The 21,437-nt window shown below is 42.6% G+C and overlaps 1 protein-coding gene across 4 annotated transcripts in view; it reads right to left on the reverse strand.

Annotated features, from left to right (window-relative positions):
- Window positions 1-21,437, reverse strand: part of FGF13 (fibroblast growth factor 13) — a 318,358-nt gene that overhangs the window by 143,164 nt on the left and 153,757 nt on the right. For 3 of the 4 annotated variants that reach the window (XM_067548077.1, XM_067548075.1, XM_067548079.1), the window contains one exon: window positions 11,801-11,968. The exons of the other annotated variant lie outside the window; for it this stretch is intronic. In XM_067548077.1, coding sequence (XP_067404178.1) covers window positions 11,801-11,968 — 168 coding nt within the window. The remainder of the gene's footprint in view (window positions 1-11,800; window positions 11,969-21,437) is intronic. 4 annotated transcript variants of the gene reach the window in all.

Genomic DNA, 21,437 nt, shown 5'->3' on the forward strand with positions numbered 1-21,437 from the left:
TAAATTAATGAAGGATGGGTACATTAATGGCTATTAGACAAGATGATCAGGGTGCAACCCCATGGCCAGGGTGACCCTAAACCTCTGACTACCAGAAGTTGGGAGTGGAAGACGGGGTGGATCATTTCATAATTGCCCTGTTCTGTACAGTCCTCTGAAGCTCTGGTTTGGAAACAGGATACAGGGCAAGATGGACCATGGCATGACCATGTATAGCAGCTCATGTTCTTAACAATCAGTGCTTGCTTCAGAATTTCACGTCTAGAAAAAAGAGTAAAAGAAACACTCCTTTCTCTCTTGCGATTAATGCCCTGTGATCTTGCTTGAATTGCAAGTACATCCCTCTTAAACCCCACCTCATCCCATGGTGTGCACCTATTGCATATCATGCATGTGTTTCTCATGTGGTAAAAGAGCTGGTTCTAAGCAAACCTTGTCAAATCCATTTTGAATCTTGCTTCCAAAAATGTGGATCTTTTCCTTAATGCTGAACTAAAGAACTGTACACAGAGTAAAGAAAACTCTGTAGCCCGGTGATTTAACATTACGGAAAAGAGTGCATTTAAAGTAGCTTGCACATTGAATTTTCCCAACACACGTCAATTATAGAAACAATTGCATTAAATAACCTTTTGCTAATGCACTAAAATAGTCAATGTTCATTTTCTCAGTTTAGGTCTGACCCTGTCTCCACTTAGGTCAACGTCAAAGCTACAGTTCTACTGGTCTGGGTTACTTTAGGACTTGAATGCAGGGGGTGCTTTTAAAAAGAGAGGAAAATGTAGCTGAATCACAAGTTAACTCTATTAGTGATATGAGATAATACAGGAGCATTGATCCAAGTTACCATGTACCTTGTCTCCAATGAGTCACCAAGCATTTAACCCAAAATATGCGCCACTGCAGAATTACTGCAAAACAAATTTGTTACCAACTCAGGTAGCGAAATTCTACTGGTAGGAAAAGAAAACAACCCACAGAGCCATTTGAAAAGTGAGAGGAAAATCTGGATGTGAGGAGAGGGAAATGAATATCCAAGACTGACTGTGAACCTATATTGTATATTGTAGGGAAACCAAGCATTTGTCAAAGGAGCTCCAGTTCCTTGTCTACAGCATACTAGGCACTTGTGAATTTGCTTCATATTTAGTACTAGTAGCATCAGAGGTATTTAAGCAGGTGACTGTATCCATAGATTGATAGATTCCAAGGCCAGGAGCAACACTGTGACCATCAAGTCTGACCTGGCATGACCAGGCCATAGAACTTTTCCCAAATAATTCCTGGAACAGATCTTTTAGAAAAACATCCAGTTTTGATTTAAAACTTGGCTGTCGTGGATTCGACCATCAGTGACCTGAGTAAATTGTTCCAGTGCTTAATTACCCATGCTGCCAAAACTGTATGCCTTTTCTCCAGTCTAAGAGACCACAGAAGTGGGCTATGAACAAGGGGTTATGAGGTGGCACGTAAAAGTTGGGGTGTCCCTAGAGAACATTAGAAGGTGTCCAAATGATTAAAGAGATTGTTTTTAATTACGAGGCGATCAAGATTAGATTTTTCTCTTGTTAACACCCCATCCATAGTTTTTCAGGTAACAGGATTTACCATCCATCTATGGGCCAGATTTAATCTTTCGTGTCTCAAGTGCAAGGGCTGGCCAGAATCCATTAGGGAGAACAGTCCCTGATCCCTTCCAGTGCCACTATGATTGAGGTGAGGGCAAGGTCACGACTCCTGCAAATCATGGCTGGGCATGGAGAGGTAAGTATGGAGAGCTAAGCATATTGCACCCAGTGCCAGGTGGAAGACCCACTGCTTTGATATATCCAGTCTTCTGGAGAAATTGCTGCTGACTCAGCCAGAAGCTCCATCAGTAATGTGACCTCTCCACTGCTCATGAGGGTGTCCAAAGCAGAATATAGCTGTGTGCCAGGAATGCAAAATACATACTAAATGCATCTTCATCAGGTGAACATGCCACCGTTCATTTCAAATGGAAAACCTCTTGCAATAACATGGTGCAGCACAGAATTTGAATCCTTAGGATACAAACAAGGCTCTGCCACGCCAGTTCATCTTGGGCTTCTCTTTGATATCCTCTTTGTTGTTAAGTTCCTTTAGTTTTCCCTCGATATATACTATTTGTTAGAGGGATTCTTTCAATCGACCCTTTCTATGTGTTCCTCCAGCTTATCGGCCTTGGCAGGTGCTCTGGCTTTACTGTTAGCACATCCCAGGTATTTTCATCTTCTTTTCTAGATAACTTTCAAGTTAAAGAGTTGAATTCTCTGATGAATCTCATCATTTGTTAGAAATTCAACACAAACGCCTGAATGTCTTCACAGGGAAATGCCTCAGGAACATGGTAGGTATTAAATGCACTGAATTTATAACATATCATAGAGTCAGAGAGTCAACAACTCCTCATCTCCCAAGTTATCCCAGCATAAAACGTCATGAAAAACCTGGTGGGCTCTCAACACAAAGGCTGACATTTACATATCAATCTTAGGAGACACTATCACTAATCAAGGTCTGTGTAATGATGATCTCGAGCCATAGAGCTGAATAAGATACAAAGAAGAATGTTCATTATTAATAAGAGCTTCCTCTCTGTTTTTAGAACCACAGCAGTTAAGAACGAAGACTGACACTTATCCAGGAGGACTGTGGAATGAAGGAGCAATGAACCAGAGAACTTTCCTCTGTAGAAAAGGTGCTGTCGGTAGCTCAAGCCATTTTTAAAAGATGAGATCAGTGAAAGTGCTGTCAATGTGAATCATCTGTTCAAAATATTCCACTTCAGATGTTCTAAGTCTAAGCCAGTGGCTCTGCAAGGAATATTTATTCCAAGACGCATTCCACACAGCGACGGAAGGGCAGAGAAGCTAAAAGAATTGTTTCGGTGAGAGCACAGAGTGAAGAGGCATATTTAAAGCAGCCCTTATCTGGAGAGGCCAACAGTGGCTGGTGAATTAAATGCACTCTTTTAAGGAAGACCTTAAGACTCCTCCTCATACCATTACACACTTTGCTGGCTAAGATGCCTAGGAATGTGAATTTACCCAATACGTTACACATACAAAAGCATCTTTGCTCTGTTCCACTAGGAAAATTCAGAGTTTGTTCAATAACCCTCATTGTTTTCCATTTGTTACTTGCAGCTGTGGGGGGGACTGGAGTTAAAACATTGTCACTAAGGCGCCTCAACTTTTCATGTACCATTTTCAATAGAACGGAGGCTAGCCTTTTTTTTTTTTTTTTTTTTAACTATTGTTATTATTAAACCAACAAGGTCTCCTAGGTAAAGCTAGTCTGTGAGAGCTTGGCTGATAATAAAGGGTGACTGAGTTTCACAGTGGTTAAGCAAACCCTTTTGTCATCAAAGAAAGAAAACCTCTGGAAGTCAAAAGTATTAAGGGTGACCTTCAAAGGGGACTCTGAATTCAGCAGCACATAGTCTCAGAGGTTGTAAGCTCTGCCAAGGCAATCAGTAGAGTCCATCAAAGACCAGGCTCTTAGGAAATATAATCTACATTTCCTGACAGATGTTTGTTCAGAGGCCGGACGGGAGCCAGTATTGTTTCAGTCAATCCGCGTTGGATAGCAAAGGGGCTGTCCCTCTCTCTGCCCAACCTGGTTAACCAAAGCGGGCTGGAGCGAGCAGCATTACTGATGTTGTTTCATGAGATAGCAGGATACTCAATTCTCTCAGGGGGAGATTCTACCCAAGATGATTTACCCCTTATATTTCTTGCCTTTACTTGTTCTCGTTTTATTAATTTCACAGATTTAAGCCTGAGGAATATTCATAAAAAAGGTACATTTTCTCAGTGCTGAAAGTAGTGAGAGAGTGGAGAGAGAGAGAGATTTTTCCAGCTGGAAACATTTTAAGGGGCGTTAGGGGCCACAACTCAGCTATTGCAAACCAGCCTAGCTCCGTTCTGGCCTGACGCCACCATAAACAAAGCCGGTCGTTTTAGACAGAGTGCGATGTTGACAGGAGTTAGCAAAGTAAATATGGCCCATCCCGTTAACGGGGGCAGGAGTGACAGTCCTGGGAGAAACGCCCATCTCGGAACTGAACAAATACAATTCCCAAGTGACCCCGGGGTATGGTATGAGAGTGTGGATTCAGGCTCTGAAGTGTGCAGACAGACTTGATCACAGCATCTTAAATGGGTTCCCTCCCTGCTGTTCCCATACTGCTTGCTGTTGGGAATATTCCACAGAATCTAAGGCCAGAAGGGACCATCATGGTCATCTAGTCTGACCTCCTGCACATTGTAGGCCACAGAACCTCAGCCACCCACTCCTGTAACTGACCTAACACTGCTGGCTGAGTTACTGAAGTCCTTCAGTGAAGTGAAATCTGTTATGTTACTGATATATTTATAAGATGATGATACCCTAATTCATCACTCCCGTGTTAAAATGGCTGGTTTCTAGATGAGGCTGCAAGCAATCAAAGACTAGTTAGATATTTTACGCCCTAAAACATGTTAAGCCACATATTTCTGAGGGAGGTAGACCAGTATGCAAAGGGAAAGGGGCAGTGGAGAACAGACTATACACCACCGAGATGTAATTTGTTCCCGATGAGCTGTTAACAGCTTATAACATCGAATAAGAAGGATGGTCCAGTGGTTAGGACATTAACCTGGGGTTTGGGAGACATGGATTCAATTCCCCACATTTACCACAGCCCTGGGAAAGTGACTTGGTCTCTCTGTCCTAAGTTCTTACCGGTACCGCAGGGATAACAATATTTCCCCCCACCCTACCCCTCACTTGCTGTATAGGAATAGCTACATTAAAGATTGTGAGGTCCTAGGGTAATGGGAACCATATAAGTACTTAAGATAGGCTAAGAGGAGGAAAAGGACTCAGGGAAATTCTGATCTCATTTATAGGAGATAACCTAGGAATAAGTATTGAGTAACTCTACTAACTTCAGTGGAGTTATTCTAGGTTTGCACTCTGCTCAGAGCCTGGCCCAGGCAGTTTTCATAGACCACATTCAGTGACAAGCTCCTTGAACTCACGCCTTCCCCTCCAATTGGGAGTGCTCCTCTGTTTAAAGTTAATCACGTGCTTAAGAAGTTTGCCTGCTCAGGGCAGGAGGGCTGAGCACCCAGTAGGACTGAGCCACTGGTGCTGTTCTTGGTTTGTGTTTTCATTTTCTTTTTAAATACTCAGTGTATGAATGAAACATCTTCACACACACACCCCAGCCCCTGAAATACACAGATTCGAGACTGTGCTTTAATCAGTTGTGCCTTTTTTTGTGTATGCAAAAAAGCATCCCTGCTTTGGCTTTGTGGTCTGTGCCAGCACTTTTAGATCAGACTCTATCTATCTATTCAAGGTACTCATCTCAGCATAGTATCTGAGCACATCACAGTTTTGATGTATTTACCATCACAACCCTGCTGAGGCAGGGAAGTGCTTTTATCCCCATTGTACAGATGGGGAACTGAGGCACAGAGAGGCTACGTGACTTGCCCAAGGTCACACAGGAAGTCTGTGGCAGAGCAGGGACTTGAAGCAGGGTCTCCCAGCTCTTAGGCTAGTGCCCTAACCACTGGACCATCCTTCCTCATCAAGTATGCCCCCACAGCCACATGCTACTGTGTGTGTGCATGCAAAGGCAGGGTTTTGACCTTCAATGAAATTAACTTTGGGTAAGGTTCAGCCCAGAATCTACACGGCCTTTCACAGGCAATGGGAAATCGGGCTGTGGCAAACAAACCAACCAACCAACAACAACAAAAAAACAACCCAGAAACACCCACGTCAGCTAGAACTTCCCCTACACTAGGAAGGGGTGAATTGAAAGTGGAGAAATGGAGCCAAAGGAGTGAGTGGCGCTGGTTGGGAAGGGCTCTGATCAAAATAACCAGCACTGACTGCTCCTTGCAGGAATCAAAGCAACACTTCTGGCCTGGACCCCTGAGACAGATAATGGGGAAGACACTGACTGGCCTCTCAAAGGCTGAATCACTTCTCCAGTGCAGACAGCTTAGCTGTCGCAACAAGGGGCCAGTTACATCGGCCTGGGAGAGCTTTGGTGAACCTGTCCCATGGTTTTCTGAGTCATTTTTTTAAAAGGAGACGCCATGACAGAAGATTATTTTACGAGAAAGGGGCTAGAACCAGCTCTGGATACCCTTGAACTCAGGAGCCCAACTTCATAGCTGGTTTCAGGCAATAACACAAATTGAACCCTACATCCGACCATCTTTGGGGTGGGTGAAGAGACCTGAACCCAATCCATATTCACCAGAGAGAACACAGACTTATTGAGGAGCTGATTTTATTTGTGCAGAATATGTACCTGCTAGTTTAAATCTCTCAAACTTTCCACAATCTCAAACACACTCGTCTTGTTGAGAAAGAAATTCTCCCTCTCTCTCTCCTTTTTCCCCACTCAGGTACAGAGGTATTAACATAATTAAATGGAGGGAGCTGGACTGGACGGATTTGTTTGAGAAGAAATCTGGCCACTTTAATTACACACCTTACAGCACTATCAACAGCCACTCAGTGCTGGGAACATCCAAAGAGACATTCAGTGTGACGAACTGAAGATACAGGAGTTGCCTTAGGTGGCAAAAGAGGGAAGAAACAACCCATCGGTCTCACAATTTGTCCAAACGTCCTACCTTTCTCCTCCCCCTCGGTAGTAGCAACAGTTGGGGTGTCAGTCATTCTATTTCTAGGCACAGAGGAACTCAGCCAGTACCAAGGGCAAGCATGGAGATGCTTGGTGCATATTAGCATCCTTAACATTTTCTATCTAATCAGGTTTCCTGTTGGCTGATGAAATCTGCCAAACCTCATTACGAGCGGCTATCACACTTTTTTTCCCCTCCAATCCAGACTTTGCCATGCTTGTCGGCTTTTTTGTATGTAAAAAGGTTATGTATGCCTTGCGGGAGACAGAATGCTACAAAAAAAAAAAAAATCACATGAAAACAGAACTGTGGGCAAAAGGCCAAATTCTTGATTACAGGACTGTGACTAAGCAAGGGTGTTTTTCAAACACATTTCTCTCATTATATCCTCTGCTCTGAATGTACTAACACAACTCAAATTAGTTTTCCAGCAGCAGACTTCTCTTTATGTGACCATGTTTTGTAAAGATAGCAGCAGCTTCTGTTTAAACTATTTAAGAGAACAAATAGTTGCAAAATATACCTCAGATGGCCTTTCTGATGCTAGTAGCATATTCCTGGCTTGACTCAAGCTACAAAATTGCTCTGTTTTTTGCCATTGCTTGAACGTAGCAGAGAAGAATGCTTGGGTCTGTTATCTTAAGGCTGTAAGCAAACTAAAATCTCAGTATAGTCCTGCCACTAGAGGGGGACAGAGAGCAACGCTGAGTCACAGCGGATTACGTTTGCAATTGGGGGTTGCACCAGTGTATATTTCCCTAGTCTAAACAAACTCCAAGTTCTTCATTGTTGATATATATGCATAGTACTGTAGTTTCATTTCCAGGAGCCTGTGTGCTAAAAGAGCTGCAAAGGCTTTATGGAGAACTGTGAAAGGCATCCTGGGACTCATCTCTGTGTTGCCACTCTGCAGTCATAGCAGTGTAAGCAAACCCCAGGCAGTGCAAATCCCTCTTTGAGAGATGCCCAACCCCATCCTGTCCCCTGGAGCTGGCGTATGAGACTCGGCTGCTACCCCATGCCCACACGGAAGCTGGCAGCAGGGGGGACTCTGGGGAGGGATGTTAAGGGGGAAGAAATGCCTCCTCCCAACATCCCTTCGTGGGGGGAGGCTTTGGGGATTAACCAGCTGACTAACAGCCAGAGAGGAGAAGTCTCTGCCTTCCCACTCCACGCCCAGTACTACAGCTGAGTAGACCTCAGATTCAAAGACAAAGCCTGAACAGCACTGCTATGGTGACAATTGCTCTGGGGGGCTCAAGTGACAGCCCCACTTTTTCCCTCTGGGCACCACGAAGTAGCAACCTCTGCAGCATTGCCCAGGAAGGGGGCTGCAGAGGGCCAATGGTAGCGGACAGAGAATTCAGTTGCCTGATCTCTTTATCCCCCAGGGATTCTACCAGTGGGGAGTGAGGAGAGGTTGAGCAGCCAGGTTACACCCCCGACCACACTGACCTCCCATATCCCCGGGAATGGGGGTTGTTTCAGCTTCAGGACTTGCCCCTCTGTTTCTGAACGGCTCTGCATAGATCTACCCCTCTCTGTTTTGGTTCTAGCCCTTCCCTCATCCTTTATTACTTAGCTGATCTGCAAGGAAACAGGTTCTTTATCTCTCCTACTGCTTAAGTCCCATGTGAGGTCACAAGCTTCTTTGTGGTATCACAGTAGGCTGCTGGCACAATACTAATGTCACAAGCTGATGGTCCAGTAAACCGTAAGCAGCTGAGGCAAGTTACCTTTTAAAGAAACCAATATTCTTCATAAATCACATAATATTTACATTTTCCACAAAGAGCCGGGGGATCTTCAAAACTACCCTGAAAGGGTCTGCAATTCTTTTGCCCCTAAAATGAGGTGTAAGTCAAAAATGGATCCAGACTGGCTGGAAGAGGTAAGGGGAAAGAGGCAGGCATACTGATGACTCTGTGGACTTGTGACCAGGTGTTTGTATCCGGATGCCATCGTGGGAGAAAGGGCAATTGAATGTCCTCGGGAATAGGAAAACACCTCTCCTACTTTGAAGGGTATGTATGAGCGGTTAGTCTTGGACAGAGAGAACAACAGTTAGGCCTCAATGGAGAAACAGCTGTTTAAAGTCAGCACCTGGGTTATGGGAAGGAACTTGGTTTCAGTGAATAGCACTGGATTCATCAGCCGATAAGCTCCAAGGTCATTGGCAAAGCTGCCTGAAGGGAATCCAGTGTACATTGGATTGGTGAAACTGTTGATGTAGTGTCACCAGGGAGCCAGGGATGTTCCCTGCCAGTTCATCCTTTTTGTATCATGCCTACAACTAACTGTCTTGTGCCCGGCACGGGGAACCCTCCTGTGCCCAACCACAGCTGTGGTAAGCAAACAAGCTCAAATACAAACAGGGAGGTCACAATTCTAAGGCATGAATTGATTAACTAATTCCAAATCCTGGTTCCAGAAGGAGATGCAAAGTGGTGAGAGGGAATTTAGAGACATAGTCATGATATTCTAGACAATGCCATGGCAACATTCAAACATAAAAATGTAAGTTGGTTTTTTTATATATATCCTTCCCAGTGTTGTAACCCACACTATGACATTCAAGTTGAAGAGATGTTTCAGCAGCAACTTCATTAATTCCATATCTGGATTTCTCTAAAGACTACAATAGAATTATATTGTAGACCTTAATATCTCTGCTCTGCCTATCCTCTCACCACTAATAAATCAATGACATTTTCCAGTGCCTTTAAGAAAATGTATATTATATTATTTATAACTCAGTGTAAGTAGACCTTTATTTTCAGACAACCTGAAAGTAGATCTGTCATGTTAACCATTGGGCCTGTGTTACTGGGCTAAAGTTTGCTTCAAATGCTCCATTGACTTCAATAATAATATTCTAAGGTTGCACCGAGAGCAGAACTTCATCATTTTATGCTCAAGATTCTTCGGCTCTATGCCAAGAAAGCACTGAAGATGACACAATGAGCCCTGAAGTGGGTCTAACACTCTTGCCAGCCAATTCATAGATTGCAAAGAGAAAGACACTCCACCACTGTGGCCCTGGGCTACTTTGGAGGCAGAAGAGGCTAAAAGAAACCTTGCACATATAGTTTTCACTCTGACACAAGCACTGTCTTTCATAAAAATATGTAAGTCGTGCAACAACAGACGACACCTCCCAAAAGTCCATGGATATGATACCCCTATGAAACACGGAGCCTCCTAAGGGTTGTGGGTTAGCCAATACAGTTGTGCCTGGTCTGATAATTATGGATGCAAAACTCGGGGTGAGTAAAAAAAAAAAAAAGCCATTCATTCTTTTATTTTGCAACAGAAGATGAAAGGCTTTTCTCTTTTCATACTCAAGATTTCCAGGGAGAATGATCTAACAATACCATATGTTGTGGCACAGCTGTTATCAGAGAGAAAACAAATCTCAAACTGTAGAGAACTAGTAATAGCAACTCTTAGCTCTCAGTCAAAAATAAGGCATAATTCATACTCTTTGGGTCTTCACTTAGGGCCTGAATTTCTGGCAGGTGCAGAGTGCTTCAATCTCCACCGATACCACACTTCCACAGGGCTCAGCCCCTTATCGCAGACAGCTCTCAAGGTACACCACCACAGCCTTACATACTTTTTCTCTTCAACTCTCGGTCACAGTGTAAAATATTGATTTACTCACTGAAAACGTTCACAGCCATGAACCAGTCAAGCACCATGGACTCATGTTGTCATAGAAATTGCACTCAAATGGCCAAACAAGTCCAGTTCCTAAACAAGCAAAACTCGCATTGACTTCAACAGGAGACTTGAGTAAGGACAAAGAAGAAATGCACAATTTGTCTCGAAAGAGGAGAATTGAGGTCAGTGTCTCTAAACCTGATTTTTTTTAAAAGTTCCACATCCTGAGAGAAATAGCCCCTCCTCCCCTTACGACAGTTTTTGTCTCATGCAATACGTTTCTGAATGACCGATCATGTGACATTAGTAAGAATATCACTTCTGGCAGAACAGCACTTAATGGAAGAGATAAATCTTCCTCTAACACTCGTGCGAGCATTATTCATGCAAGAATTGGCAGCAGCAAGCAGTCGTGTGAAATATTCGGGTGCTAATCGTAGCAGCTCACAATTGCACCAGCAGTGGCCGTCATCAAACACAGAATAACACAAGTCAGATTTGACTAAGGGCTCAAATCTCTTGGCTTTTACGCTGCTAGTGAAACTCAACCAAAGCAGGATCCAGCCCTAAGTATTTCATCTCAAAATATGATGTCAAGTAGTAGTGGCATTATTCATCACGGCAGTTCGTTCCATATACTGTAGCTTATACAGAAAGTGGGAGGCTTACCAGGTGGGATTTGAGGCAGTAATGAAAAACACATACAGAACAACAAGAAAAAATGTTAAATATAATTTTGAATAAGTACATCTTTAAAAGATAGCGTCATCTTACATGCTACCGCAACACGCAAAAGAGACGAATAACGCATTAATAGTTTTACTTTAGTGAACAACAGGTAGATATGTCCATACCTTTACTTTATCTGAAAAGGAAAACATTCGTCTCAGTTTCCTCTATGCATGCATTTCATTGTCTCAAAATGCAACTGGGCGTGCATTACATACAATGGTTTATCCTGCTTCACTGAAGTACAGCTGCTATGAGCATTCCTGCCGCAGTATGCAGAAGCCTTATGGGGTGGAAGGAGTTGGGAACAAGGGAATCTGGTTCGGAGCGCCATTAGTTTCAGCAGAGTGCAACTTCAGAAATGTTGGGGCGAAAAACTGACTAAGGATTGATGCTGTTTCAAGTAGCAAGCAACTTTTGGCAGCCAAAAAAAGGGCAGTGTAATGATGAGAGCTGAAATAAACAAACTTTATTTGAGAAAAGCAGCATAATTTTACTTTTTGTCTATAATACTGTATATGGTTTATATTATACAGTGTCCCGGGATAGACCGGATCAGACATTAACAGGCAAGCAAAGAGGGACATGAAGCGCATAACGCCTCCTGTGTCAGTTGCACTATCTTGACACAGGCTGAAAACACACAGCACACTAGAGGGACATGTACATTAAAAAAAAAAAAAAAAGTCATCATAACAAACAAAAACATGGATCCGTAGTGCACAAACCTTCTGGCTCTGTGTTCTCTTTGAGGTGCACTTGCTTCAGTGGGCAGCAGAAGATTTCGTGACACTTAGCACGAAAAGGGGACTCTTTTTTCTTTAATTCCGCAGATTGGATGGAATCTTGCCGTAACATAATGTACTCCTGCGTGCCAGGGGGCGCGTCATCCAGAACTGTGGTCACCACATAACAAAATGAACTCAAGTTAGAGTTTAACGAAAGAAATCTAGAGAAGTATATAAACCGTATAATGTTATGTGGGGAAGGAAAAGGGGGAGAAACACTGGTAGCGAGGAAAAGTGTTAAAAAGTATTGCGGTGGTGGAGGAGAGGGGTGGGGATAGTTTACTTTTAGGAACAACACTTCTCATAAACATTTGTCGTTTATCTTACTTCATGCAATGTTCATCCTAATGACAGGCACTTAATAGATAGGCTATCTATTCCGTATCCCCTACGGCCTCCTGCAATACATGCTGTGGTCTGCATGCAGATTAAGGAAAATTGAAAGAGAACATGCCATTGTCTAACCTGCAGATTTTACATTCTGCACTTGAGTTTATCAGGTCAGTAAGCCACATTTCCACATCTGTGGGCAATGCAGCACCAACACGTCTCTAGTACCCACAGTAAAACAGTCTCTAATAGGATCAGTAATAACAAGGCACTGCCTCACAGCAAGGACGACAATCCAATGAGGTCTGAATTGACTATCGCTTTCAAATGGGTAAAAAAGTAGGAGCACAAAGAATGCATGCTAATTTTTTTTTATGGCTTTTCAAGTGGTCCTTTTCAATCAATATTCCCATTGGTATTACAGATGGCATATATATTCGGAAGTGTTTTCTCAATTGAAGCATTCTATTAAGCAGTAAGACACGACATACAGAAATAGCTAGCTTTTGAATCATTGACAATGTTTACATAGCTACAGGGTCACCTAGAAACGCAGTGATCTTTAGATTTTGGCCGTACGACGCAGACCTTTTTCTGGAGCAGTACCTATACAATTTTTTAAGAGAGTTTATCATCCTAATTAGATATTTGTGACTATCTAGAGAAGTATAAAACCATCACTGTATTATGGATTGTAGAACCTCAACCTCTTGGGGGAAAAAAATCCCAAAGATCAGAAAATTAACAGCCTACATGCTATGCTGAAAACATTTGCAAAGACGCAAGCAATACATGAGATCATATGCTGTCCGGAGACTAGACAGACAGTCCAAGCAATCTGACAGGCTAAGATGTTTTCATTTTTAAGAAGTGCCTTATAGATAGCAAGTGGGATTGCATCACCCACTAAAAACAACCCCCTTGCCTTGCTGCTCTCACGTATGGCTTAAGGTATCAACAATGACTTTAAGTACTAGTCATTCCTTGGGGATAAAGTAACAGGCTGTGTGTGGCTAGTGGCCTTTGGTTGCGCTAGGAGTAATCACATTCTTTCAAATGTTCATTAATCCCCGGGAAAAGCACTGCACCTAGACTGCTGTTGCTTTATTAGATAAGAGGCAACATCAGTAATGTAGACTTATAATGCAGAGATAGTACCATTGAAAGTGATTCATGAAGTTATTAGGAAAATATAACTGAGCTGGAAAGAGCAACAGAGTCACTGAAGTGCAGGGCCTGGATTGCTCGATAATTAGTCTCTTAACTATCCTTGCTTTGGTTTAGCTTTCTTTCAAGGGGATTTTCACAAACACGATGGGACCAGGTTGACAGCACTGGAGCTGTGCGGCAGTCTCTGGGAGTCGTCACTGGCTGGGAGGAGCTGGAGGTCCGAGATGTGGCGGGGCCAGTAACAGCTGTTGGTTGTTTCGCCACAGGAAATGCTGCACAGAAGTTCCTATTGCTAGAATTTTACTACTAGAAAAAAAAATCTTTGTAAGGTAGCAAGCAACCTGTGTGCAGTGCTATTGACGTCAGCGGTGCAGTGACCAGATGATGCATCCCTCTGACATTTACAAAAATAAAGTCTGTGGCCATTGAACATTATTAGCCAGGAGGGAAGTGAGAGGCACATGCTACCTTCAAAAAGCCAGCCGCCAGCCAATCAGCAGCAAGACAGCCCCTGCTGTCAGATCATCGGCCGGGGCAGGAGATGTGTTGTGGACCTGATCCTGCAAGATGCGGAGCCTCTTTTGGGAGGTGCAGAGAGCTCTTGGCTTCCAGTTAAGATGAGGGAGTTCAACATATCACACATACAAGGTGCTTAACAACTTGGAGTATTGGGCCTTATGTTTGCACAGAGAGGAAGCAAGCCGGTTAGCTGCTGCAAAATGGGGAGAACACAAAGCAACCAACTATTGGTAGACAGAAGCACTGGCCAGCAGGAAGGCCTGCTGCTTACAAGGTGACCAAAGAGAGACGGTTGCTGGCTGCAAGAAGGGAGAATAGGGAGGGAGAATAGCTTACACTGCTTTCAGGAAGCGAGCAAGATTTTGCCAACTGCAAGAGGGGAGTGGGTGGTTAGGTGCTTGCAGAGATGGGGATGGGGAGATGTATTCTCCCCAGGGTATTGATCTGGTTACTGAGGTAAGTGTGGGATTTTTGTTTTAAATGCTTCCAACATTCCTAGAAACACAAAAAAGAAGCCAGCCAATCAGCTTTCAGGACGGATTCCATTCTTTTTAAAATGATGATACACAGAATAGATGCACTAGCATCCCAGGCTTCCCACCACTGACCTGCCAACATGTCCCCACCCTGTATCTAGCATCAGTGTGTTGCATGACCTCTGAGAAAGCCAAACCACGGTACCAAGTCATTACAATGGACATTGCCAGTGGGCAGATCAATTCAAACAGAGTCGGGGATGATCCTTCTACTCATTCTTACAGAAGCACAAAAGTGGTGGTCGGAGAATTACTTTTGATCGGCCCAAACTTGTGCCAGTGTGAACTACTGAGCTGGATAACTACGAGCACAGTTATCATCAGTCCCCTAGCCTTTCAGTTTGTCTTCTCCAAAACAGATTGATTTTCTGATTATTTAAATTTACATAGAGAAACTAAGGTCCAAATCCTCCACTGGTAGAAATCAGCTGAGGTGCATTGAAGTCACTGGAAGTAGGTGCTCTATGCCAATGTACAACAGAAGCTCTGGGTCCAGAGATCTTGTCATTATGCTCCGCACTGTAAGAACCATTAGGTCATTAACATCTGGGGTCAGTTTTGGAAGCAAATTCTAATAAAATCTTAATGCTGGATAATGTATGAGTGACCTAATCAATGTCATCCTTCTGAAAGCAGTAGTTAAACCTTTCCTTAGCATGATGAATGGCCTAAAGTCAGACAAAGAATTTATTACACAACTAGAAAAATATTAATGTCTCCAATTTCGTGATGTCATGACAGTTGTACAACTTAATGGAGCCACTGAAAGGAAAGATCCGGACACAAGTAAAGGACCTCAATTACAGCCCGGATGCGCCAATTAGTGTGAAACGTTTAACAACACAGTCTAACGCAACAAGCTTGCAGAAGCTGATACAACCCACTATTTGACGGAGAACTAAAAATAGAGTGGAGCCACATTGCAATGATTATTCGGGGCACTTTGTGAATGATATAAGCACAAATGGAAAATTAGAGCAAAATCTCATCGCAGCAGAACCTCAAAATTAGTTCACTAACAGGAAAAACCAACTAGAAAATCCCAACTAACTCATCAGGTGAACCATGCTGGGGGGGGGGGGAGGGGGAAGGGGAAGAGAAGGGGGGAACAAAACACCAAAAATATGCCAAATGGCAGTTCAATGACATTCACAAACTCAGCACACTGCACATTCCCAACCATTGCTGAAACGTGAATGTAAAGAACTGTGAATGAACTTCCATGCACAGAGCTACACTCTGTACGAAAATAAGTGTAGGCACCTTCATCATCATAGAAGCTGCAGGAGTCACAGATTGGTTGTCTGTGGCATTTGGCACAAACCAATGAAGCAGCTGCTTGTTGCATCTTTTGCTTTTTATGCAATAAAGCGTAATACGAAGAAACCACAGTGGCACGGGTGGGACCCAAATAACTACGGTTACTAAATATGCCCAATAAGTAAGGCCTAGTTACACATGCACTCTGCTGCAGTAGCGGGGTTCTGACACATAGAAAACGCTAGAGGCTCAGAAACTATTTAAAGCAATACATCCCAACTCCTATATACTACACCAGGGGTATCAAACTCAATTCCTATGGCAGGCTACATTTCAATTACCCTCTGGCAGCAGCACGCTGCAGCCTCGAGATCTCGCGGCGTCCTAGCCTACAACGCAGCGAGATGTCGCCGCGGGCTGGACCAAAAAGGTTGGTGGGCCGTATCCTGCCCGCAGGCCGTATGTTTGACACCCCTGCACTACACTCCTCACTACACTGCTGTACAAATAATACCTGTCTAGTTTTCTCCTACCACTTTTTTGACCATCGCATCTGTATGGCTGTATTAAATCAAGACCAATTTAACATCTGAAGCGTTCCTATACAGAAAAGCAAAACACAACTGATTAGGCTGATTGTGCAAAACATCAAAGGCTCCCATTGATTTAACTGTGTACTGGACCAGGCCCAAAGAGGACAACGTGTAGCACAGTATCTACAAGAATAAGTGTGATTGACATCCACAAATGTGATTGACATCCACAAATGGCTAACCCAGAGTTCACTGAACATCAGGAGAAAATATGGGCCATATGTTCTCAACAAAGGCAATGAAAAAAACCCCATAACACTGAGCGTATGCAATGTTGTGCCTAATGTTGTGATCGTACATTTTATTCAAAAATTCCATTTCCCCAAACTCTTAGCATAACGTGGTTCTGCACTGCCCCTTGCTATGGTTCCCACTCTGACAGCAAGCTGACAAAATGTCTGAATAGGCATATAAAAAACGAATCTCTGTGCTATTACAGTTTTGTAACTATTTTCCTTGACTTCTTTGTGTCCAAGGGCAAGTCATATGATCCATCTTCGCCTCTGTTTTCCCATCTGTAAAACAAGGCCAACACCTCTTACCCTACATAACTCCCAGGGCCATGGCAAGGCTAAATAAATATTTGTCAAGTGCTTGGAGATCCTCAGGTGCAAGGTGCTAAAGAAATGCTGAATGGGGCTGTTTTGAAGTACAGGTTGGTTAATTCCGGCCTAAATTAATGCAGCAACTGTGGATGAAGAGCATATCCACAAAAGCCATTTACTAAGCAGTTAGCATAAAAAAGCTGCAGTTGCCAGTATATTTCCCAAGGCAAAAAAATTCAAGCAGGTAAACTTAATATCCCTCGCTGCCACATTCCTTAGCTTTTTATTTTAATAACTTCAGATGGCAAAAAGCTGGTAAGAAAAAGGCCTCGAGTGAAATTAAAGCTGACAGTGACATGTATGCTACCATCAGAATCCTTCTTGAGATTTGCTTAAACATACTGGTATTAAATAATGCACTAGCTAAAAACTCACGTATTTTTTATTTATGTTCCATTACTTCTGAGTCAGAATAGACCCACGTAAAATTTTTAGACTTTGTAACACCAAGGGTCATTAGACTACAAATCTTTTAATAATTTTCAAAGCCTACAATTCTGACTGAGCTACTCTGCCCCATAATTCTGTGCTTGATAAAGTTGAGGAGAAAGCATCCTTTTGCTACAGTAAGGTATCTGCAGCTGTACATCTTAAATCTATGACCTGTTTTACCTTTAGCTGTCTATCACTTTTACCCATGCTCTGTAACCACAAAACTCAACATACCAGAAGGGAAATGAAGATACTGTATCTTTGGCCACATGCAAAGGTTTAATATCCTTTAATATGCTTGCCAGGAAACTCTCCAGTTCTGGTGCTATATATTTGACATTATTTTGGATCTCTCTCTCTATGGTTTAGCTGTACTGTGACTTCCTTCCCTCGGTGACTTGACACATGAATTTCCTCCTTCTTGAGGTTCTCTTTCTTTTGTTTGCCCTCGGCAGTTTTGAATGTAGTAAAGCTCAAGATATGGACACCCTTTTGCTCTTTGACTGCACTATGTTATTCTTCGTGGTGTTGCAGGAATTCTCGTGTCTTGGCTTCATAATAATAATACCTTTCTCTTATTTACTACTTTTCATAGTAGATCTCAAAGCAGTTCACTGAGTAGATCAGTTTCATCATCTCCATTTTACAGATGGGGAAACTGAGGCACAGGGCAGGCATGCCCAGGTCACCCAGCAGGCTATTGGCAGAGCCAGGAGAGAACCCAGATCTGCTGAAGGCCAGTCCAGTGCTCAATCTACTAGGTAACACTACTCCAATACTTGGTTTCAAAAGTTGAGATAGCCACAGGGTGTATCTTAAGTCATCTCCCCATGAACGATATATATCCCCTCTCATTCTGGGGTATGGAGCGACAAAGGACAGGGAGAGGAATAAGAAGAACTTTTAATTTTTTATCCTTACACAAATATTTCTTTGTTGAAATGAGACTGCAAAAAGTATCACCAGGAGATGAGAAGCTTTGCTGCTATAGGCGAGACTTCAATGTTATGTAAAACATTTAAATGCATTCTGAGCTCTCTTCACCACCCCGAAACCCCCTCATTAAAAGTCAAGGAAAGACAAGAATGCACTGACACTGGCATGTAGAGTAATGTAGCATTTGGCTGGATAACAAACACTAAACATCAATGCTGTCTTCTCGCTCATTTTCTTGCAACCGATACTTAACATGTGTATGTGTGAGCGGCAGAGAGAGAGAGAAAGGAAACAGGAGAGAGAAGGTGGAATAAGGTCTAGAATCCTAAAAGCATGATTGAATGAAATCTAAAAAAATACAATGGGAAATACAAGAGTACTGAAGGAACTCAAATATGAAATTGCAGAACTACTAACTGTGGTATGTAACCTATCACCTAATAAGCTTCTGTAACCAGATAAACAGGAAGATAACTCAAGGGACACCCATTTTTAAAAATGGCTCCAGAGGCAATCCTGGCAATTACTGGCTGGTAAGCCTAATTTCAGTACCAAGTTGAAACTATAGTAAAGAAGAGAATGATCAGACACTTAGATGAACACGATTTGTTTGGGAAGAGACACAAGGCTTTTGTAAAGAGAAATCATGCCTCACCAATCTGTTATAATTCTATGGACAATGGCGATGCAGTGGATATAGTGCACTTGGACTTTCTGAAAGCCTTTGACAAGGTCCCTCACCAAAGGCTCTTAAAGTAAAGTAAGCAGACATGGGATAAGAGGGAAGGTCCTCTCTCGGATCAATAACTGGTTAAAAGATAGGGAAAAAAGGATAGAAATAACTGGTCCGTTTTCAGAATAGAGAGAGGTAAACAGTGGGATCCCCCCCCCCAGGATGCTGTTCAACATATTCATCAATGATCTGGAAAAAGGGGTAAACACTTAGGTGGTAAAGCTTGCAGATGATATAAAATTACTCAAGGTGGTTAAATCCAAAGTAGATGGTGAAGAGTAACGAAGAGATTTCACAAAACTGGGTGACTGGGCAACAAAATAGCAGATGAAAGCAAAGTAATGCACATTGGAAAACATAATCCAACTATACATGCAAAAATGCTGGGATTTAAATTAACTGTTACCACTCAAGAAAGATCTTGGAGTCATTGTGGATAGTTCTCTGAAAATGCTCAGTGGCAGTCAAAAAAGCTAACAATGTAAGTAACCATTAGGAAAAGGATAGATTATAAAAAAGTAAACATAATGCCAGTATATAAAGCCCTGGTACACCCACATCTTGAATCCTGTGTGCAGTTCTGGTCGCCCCCTCTGAAAAGAAGATAGATTAGAATGGAAAAGGTACAGAGACGGGCTAAAAATAAAATGATTAGGGGCATGGCACAGCTTCCATACGAGGAGAGATTAAAAAGACTGGGATTGTTCAGCTTGGAGTAGAGAATCTTTACGTCAAATGAAAACATTTCCAAGACTTAAACATGAAGCAGTTGCAGTCAGTGCAGATCGAGAAAAAATATAACCAGTAACAAGGGATGACGTAATGAGCATCAACAGTACTTCATCCTCATGATGAGTGGGCTCCAAGGGGGGACTATGCACAGGGACAGGGAACCACAACACAATGTATTTCAGGGGAATGCCTGTGGTTCACACTGCGGACAGAACAACTGTGTATGTTCCTCTATTACAGTTTGTCCTTTCACTGTATTTGATATCTACAAGGGTCTGTTAGGCACATGTGCAGGAACTATCCCTAGCACTTCTTTTCATTAGCTTCTTTATTTCCTACATGATTCATTCCAACCGCTGGTGTAAATGTTGTTAGCCATCTGGACAGCACAATAAACCCATTTGTGTTCTCTGCATTACAAAATACTTACAGCTAATTTTCTTAAAAAAGCTGTTCTGGAGTTGCCACACACTCAAATCCTCTTAATGATAACAAGATCCATCTGTACTATTCTCTCCACATGGCTTTTCCCGTCTCCTCCTTCCTGATGGGTTCTCACGCAGTAGGTCTGCCACAGCAATATTACAAAGTGGAAATCTTGTTATCCAGTTCATCGCAGGTTTGCATATTCACATATGAGGGTGGGGGGGTTGTTTTGTTTTGTTTTATCTCTAGGAATGGCAGATCATGTCCTGCAAAGGATTATATCCCTTAACCTTTATTCCTGATGTGCCGTGCCTCACTGCTCCAGTGGTAACGCAGCAAAGATGGGTGGAAATTCATTCACTCTGGAGCCGGTTGAAAAACAGGAAAAAAATCTTGTGAAAATGTATATGAAATTCAATTCCAGCTTCCTCCCTGTCATCAACATTCAGATTCTGACCAGCACTAGCTCTCATTAGACAAGAAAACTCCGGATAAAGATGGAGTTAGCAATTGATGACCGATTGCCTGAAATATGATTGCCTTCTTTAACTGCCTGACCAACCTGGTTGCCTTCTATGAGAAAATGACTGGCTCTGTGGATGTGGGAAAAGCAGTGGATGTGATATAGCTTGACTTTAGCAAAGCTTTTGATTCAGTCTCCCACAGTATTCTTATCAGCAAGTTAAAGTAGTATGGGTTGGATGAAAGGACTATAAAATTGATAGAAAGCTGGCTAAATCATCGGGTTCAATGGGTAGTGATCAACAGCTTATTCACAAAACTCTACCCCTTTTAAATTTCTGGAGGCCTAGGTAGTTAGACTACAATCCTTTGAGGTCTTTTCAGACCTCGGGTAGATTTCTGCCATCCCAGTTATCTTAAACACCATCCGTCCTGACATCATATAAGTTAATAGTACTTATCGCAGAGTTCATAGACTCTCTGGTCTCACTACCCCTCCGTAATGAGCCCTACCACAGGCTGTAAATGATGTTTTGAATCAGAGACAGAGAACATCCCAGCCCAGACCTCTATCACTTGAACTAAGGAGTAACTCCATTAGTTGGTAGCATTAGTTGGTTGTTATAATTTTTCAGTTCAGCCACCAGAGTGGAATGAGACCCTCTTTGCACAAAATACGTCTTCATTGAGATGAAAATAAAAATGAAAGAGACTGACTTCACAGAGAGGACTATGTTTCACTCATTAGTATTTTCCTTGTTTCAGAACCCTTCTCTTGATTGTTGCCTCGTACTTTTATCAAATAATCTGAACAGTAGGGCCTGATCCCGGAACGTTCAGACT

This window comes from Emydura macquarii, unplaced genomic scaffold (assembly GCF_026122565.2).
Source record: "Emydura macquarii macquarii isolate MOO-44397 ecotype Brisbane River unplaced genomic scaffold, CSIRO-AGI_Emac_v2 contig_1253, whole genome shotgun sequence".
Classification (NCBI taxonomy): domain Eukaryota; kingdom Metazoa; phylum Chordata; order Testudines; family Chelidae; genus Emydura; species Emydura macquarii.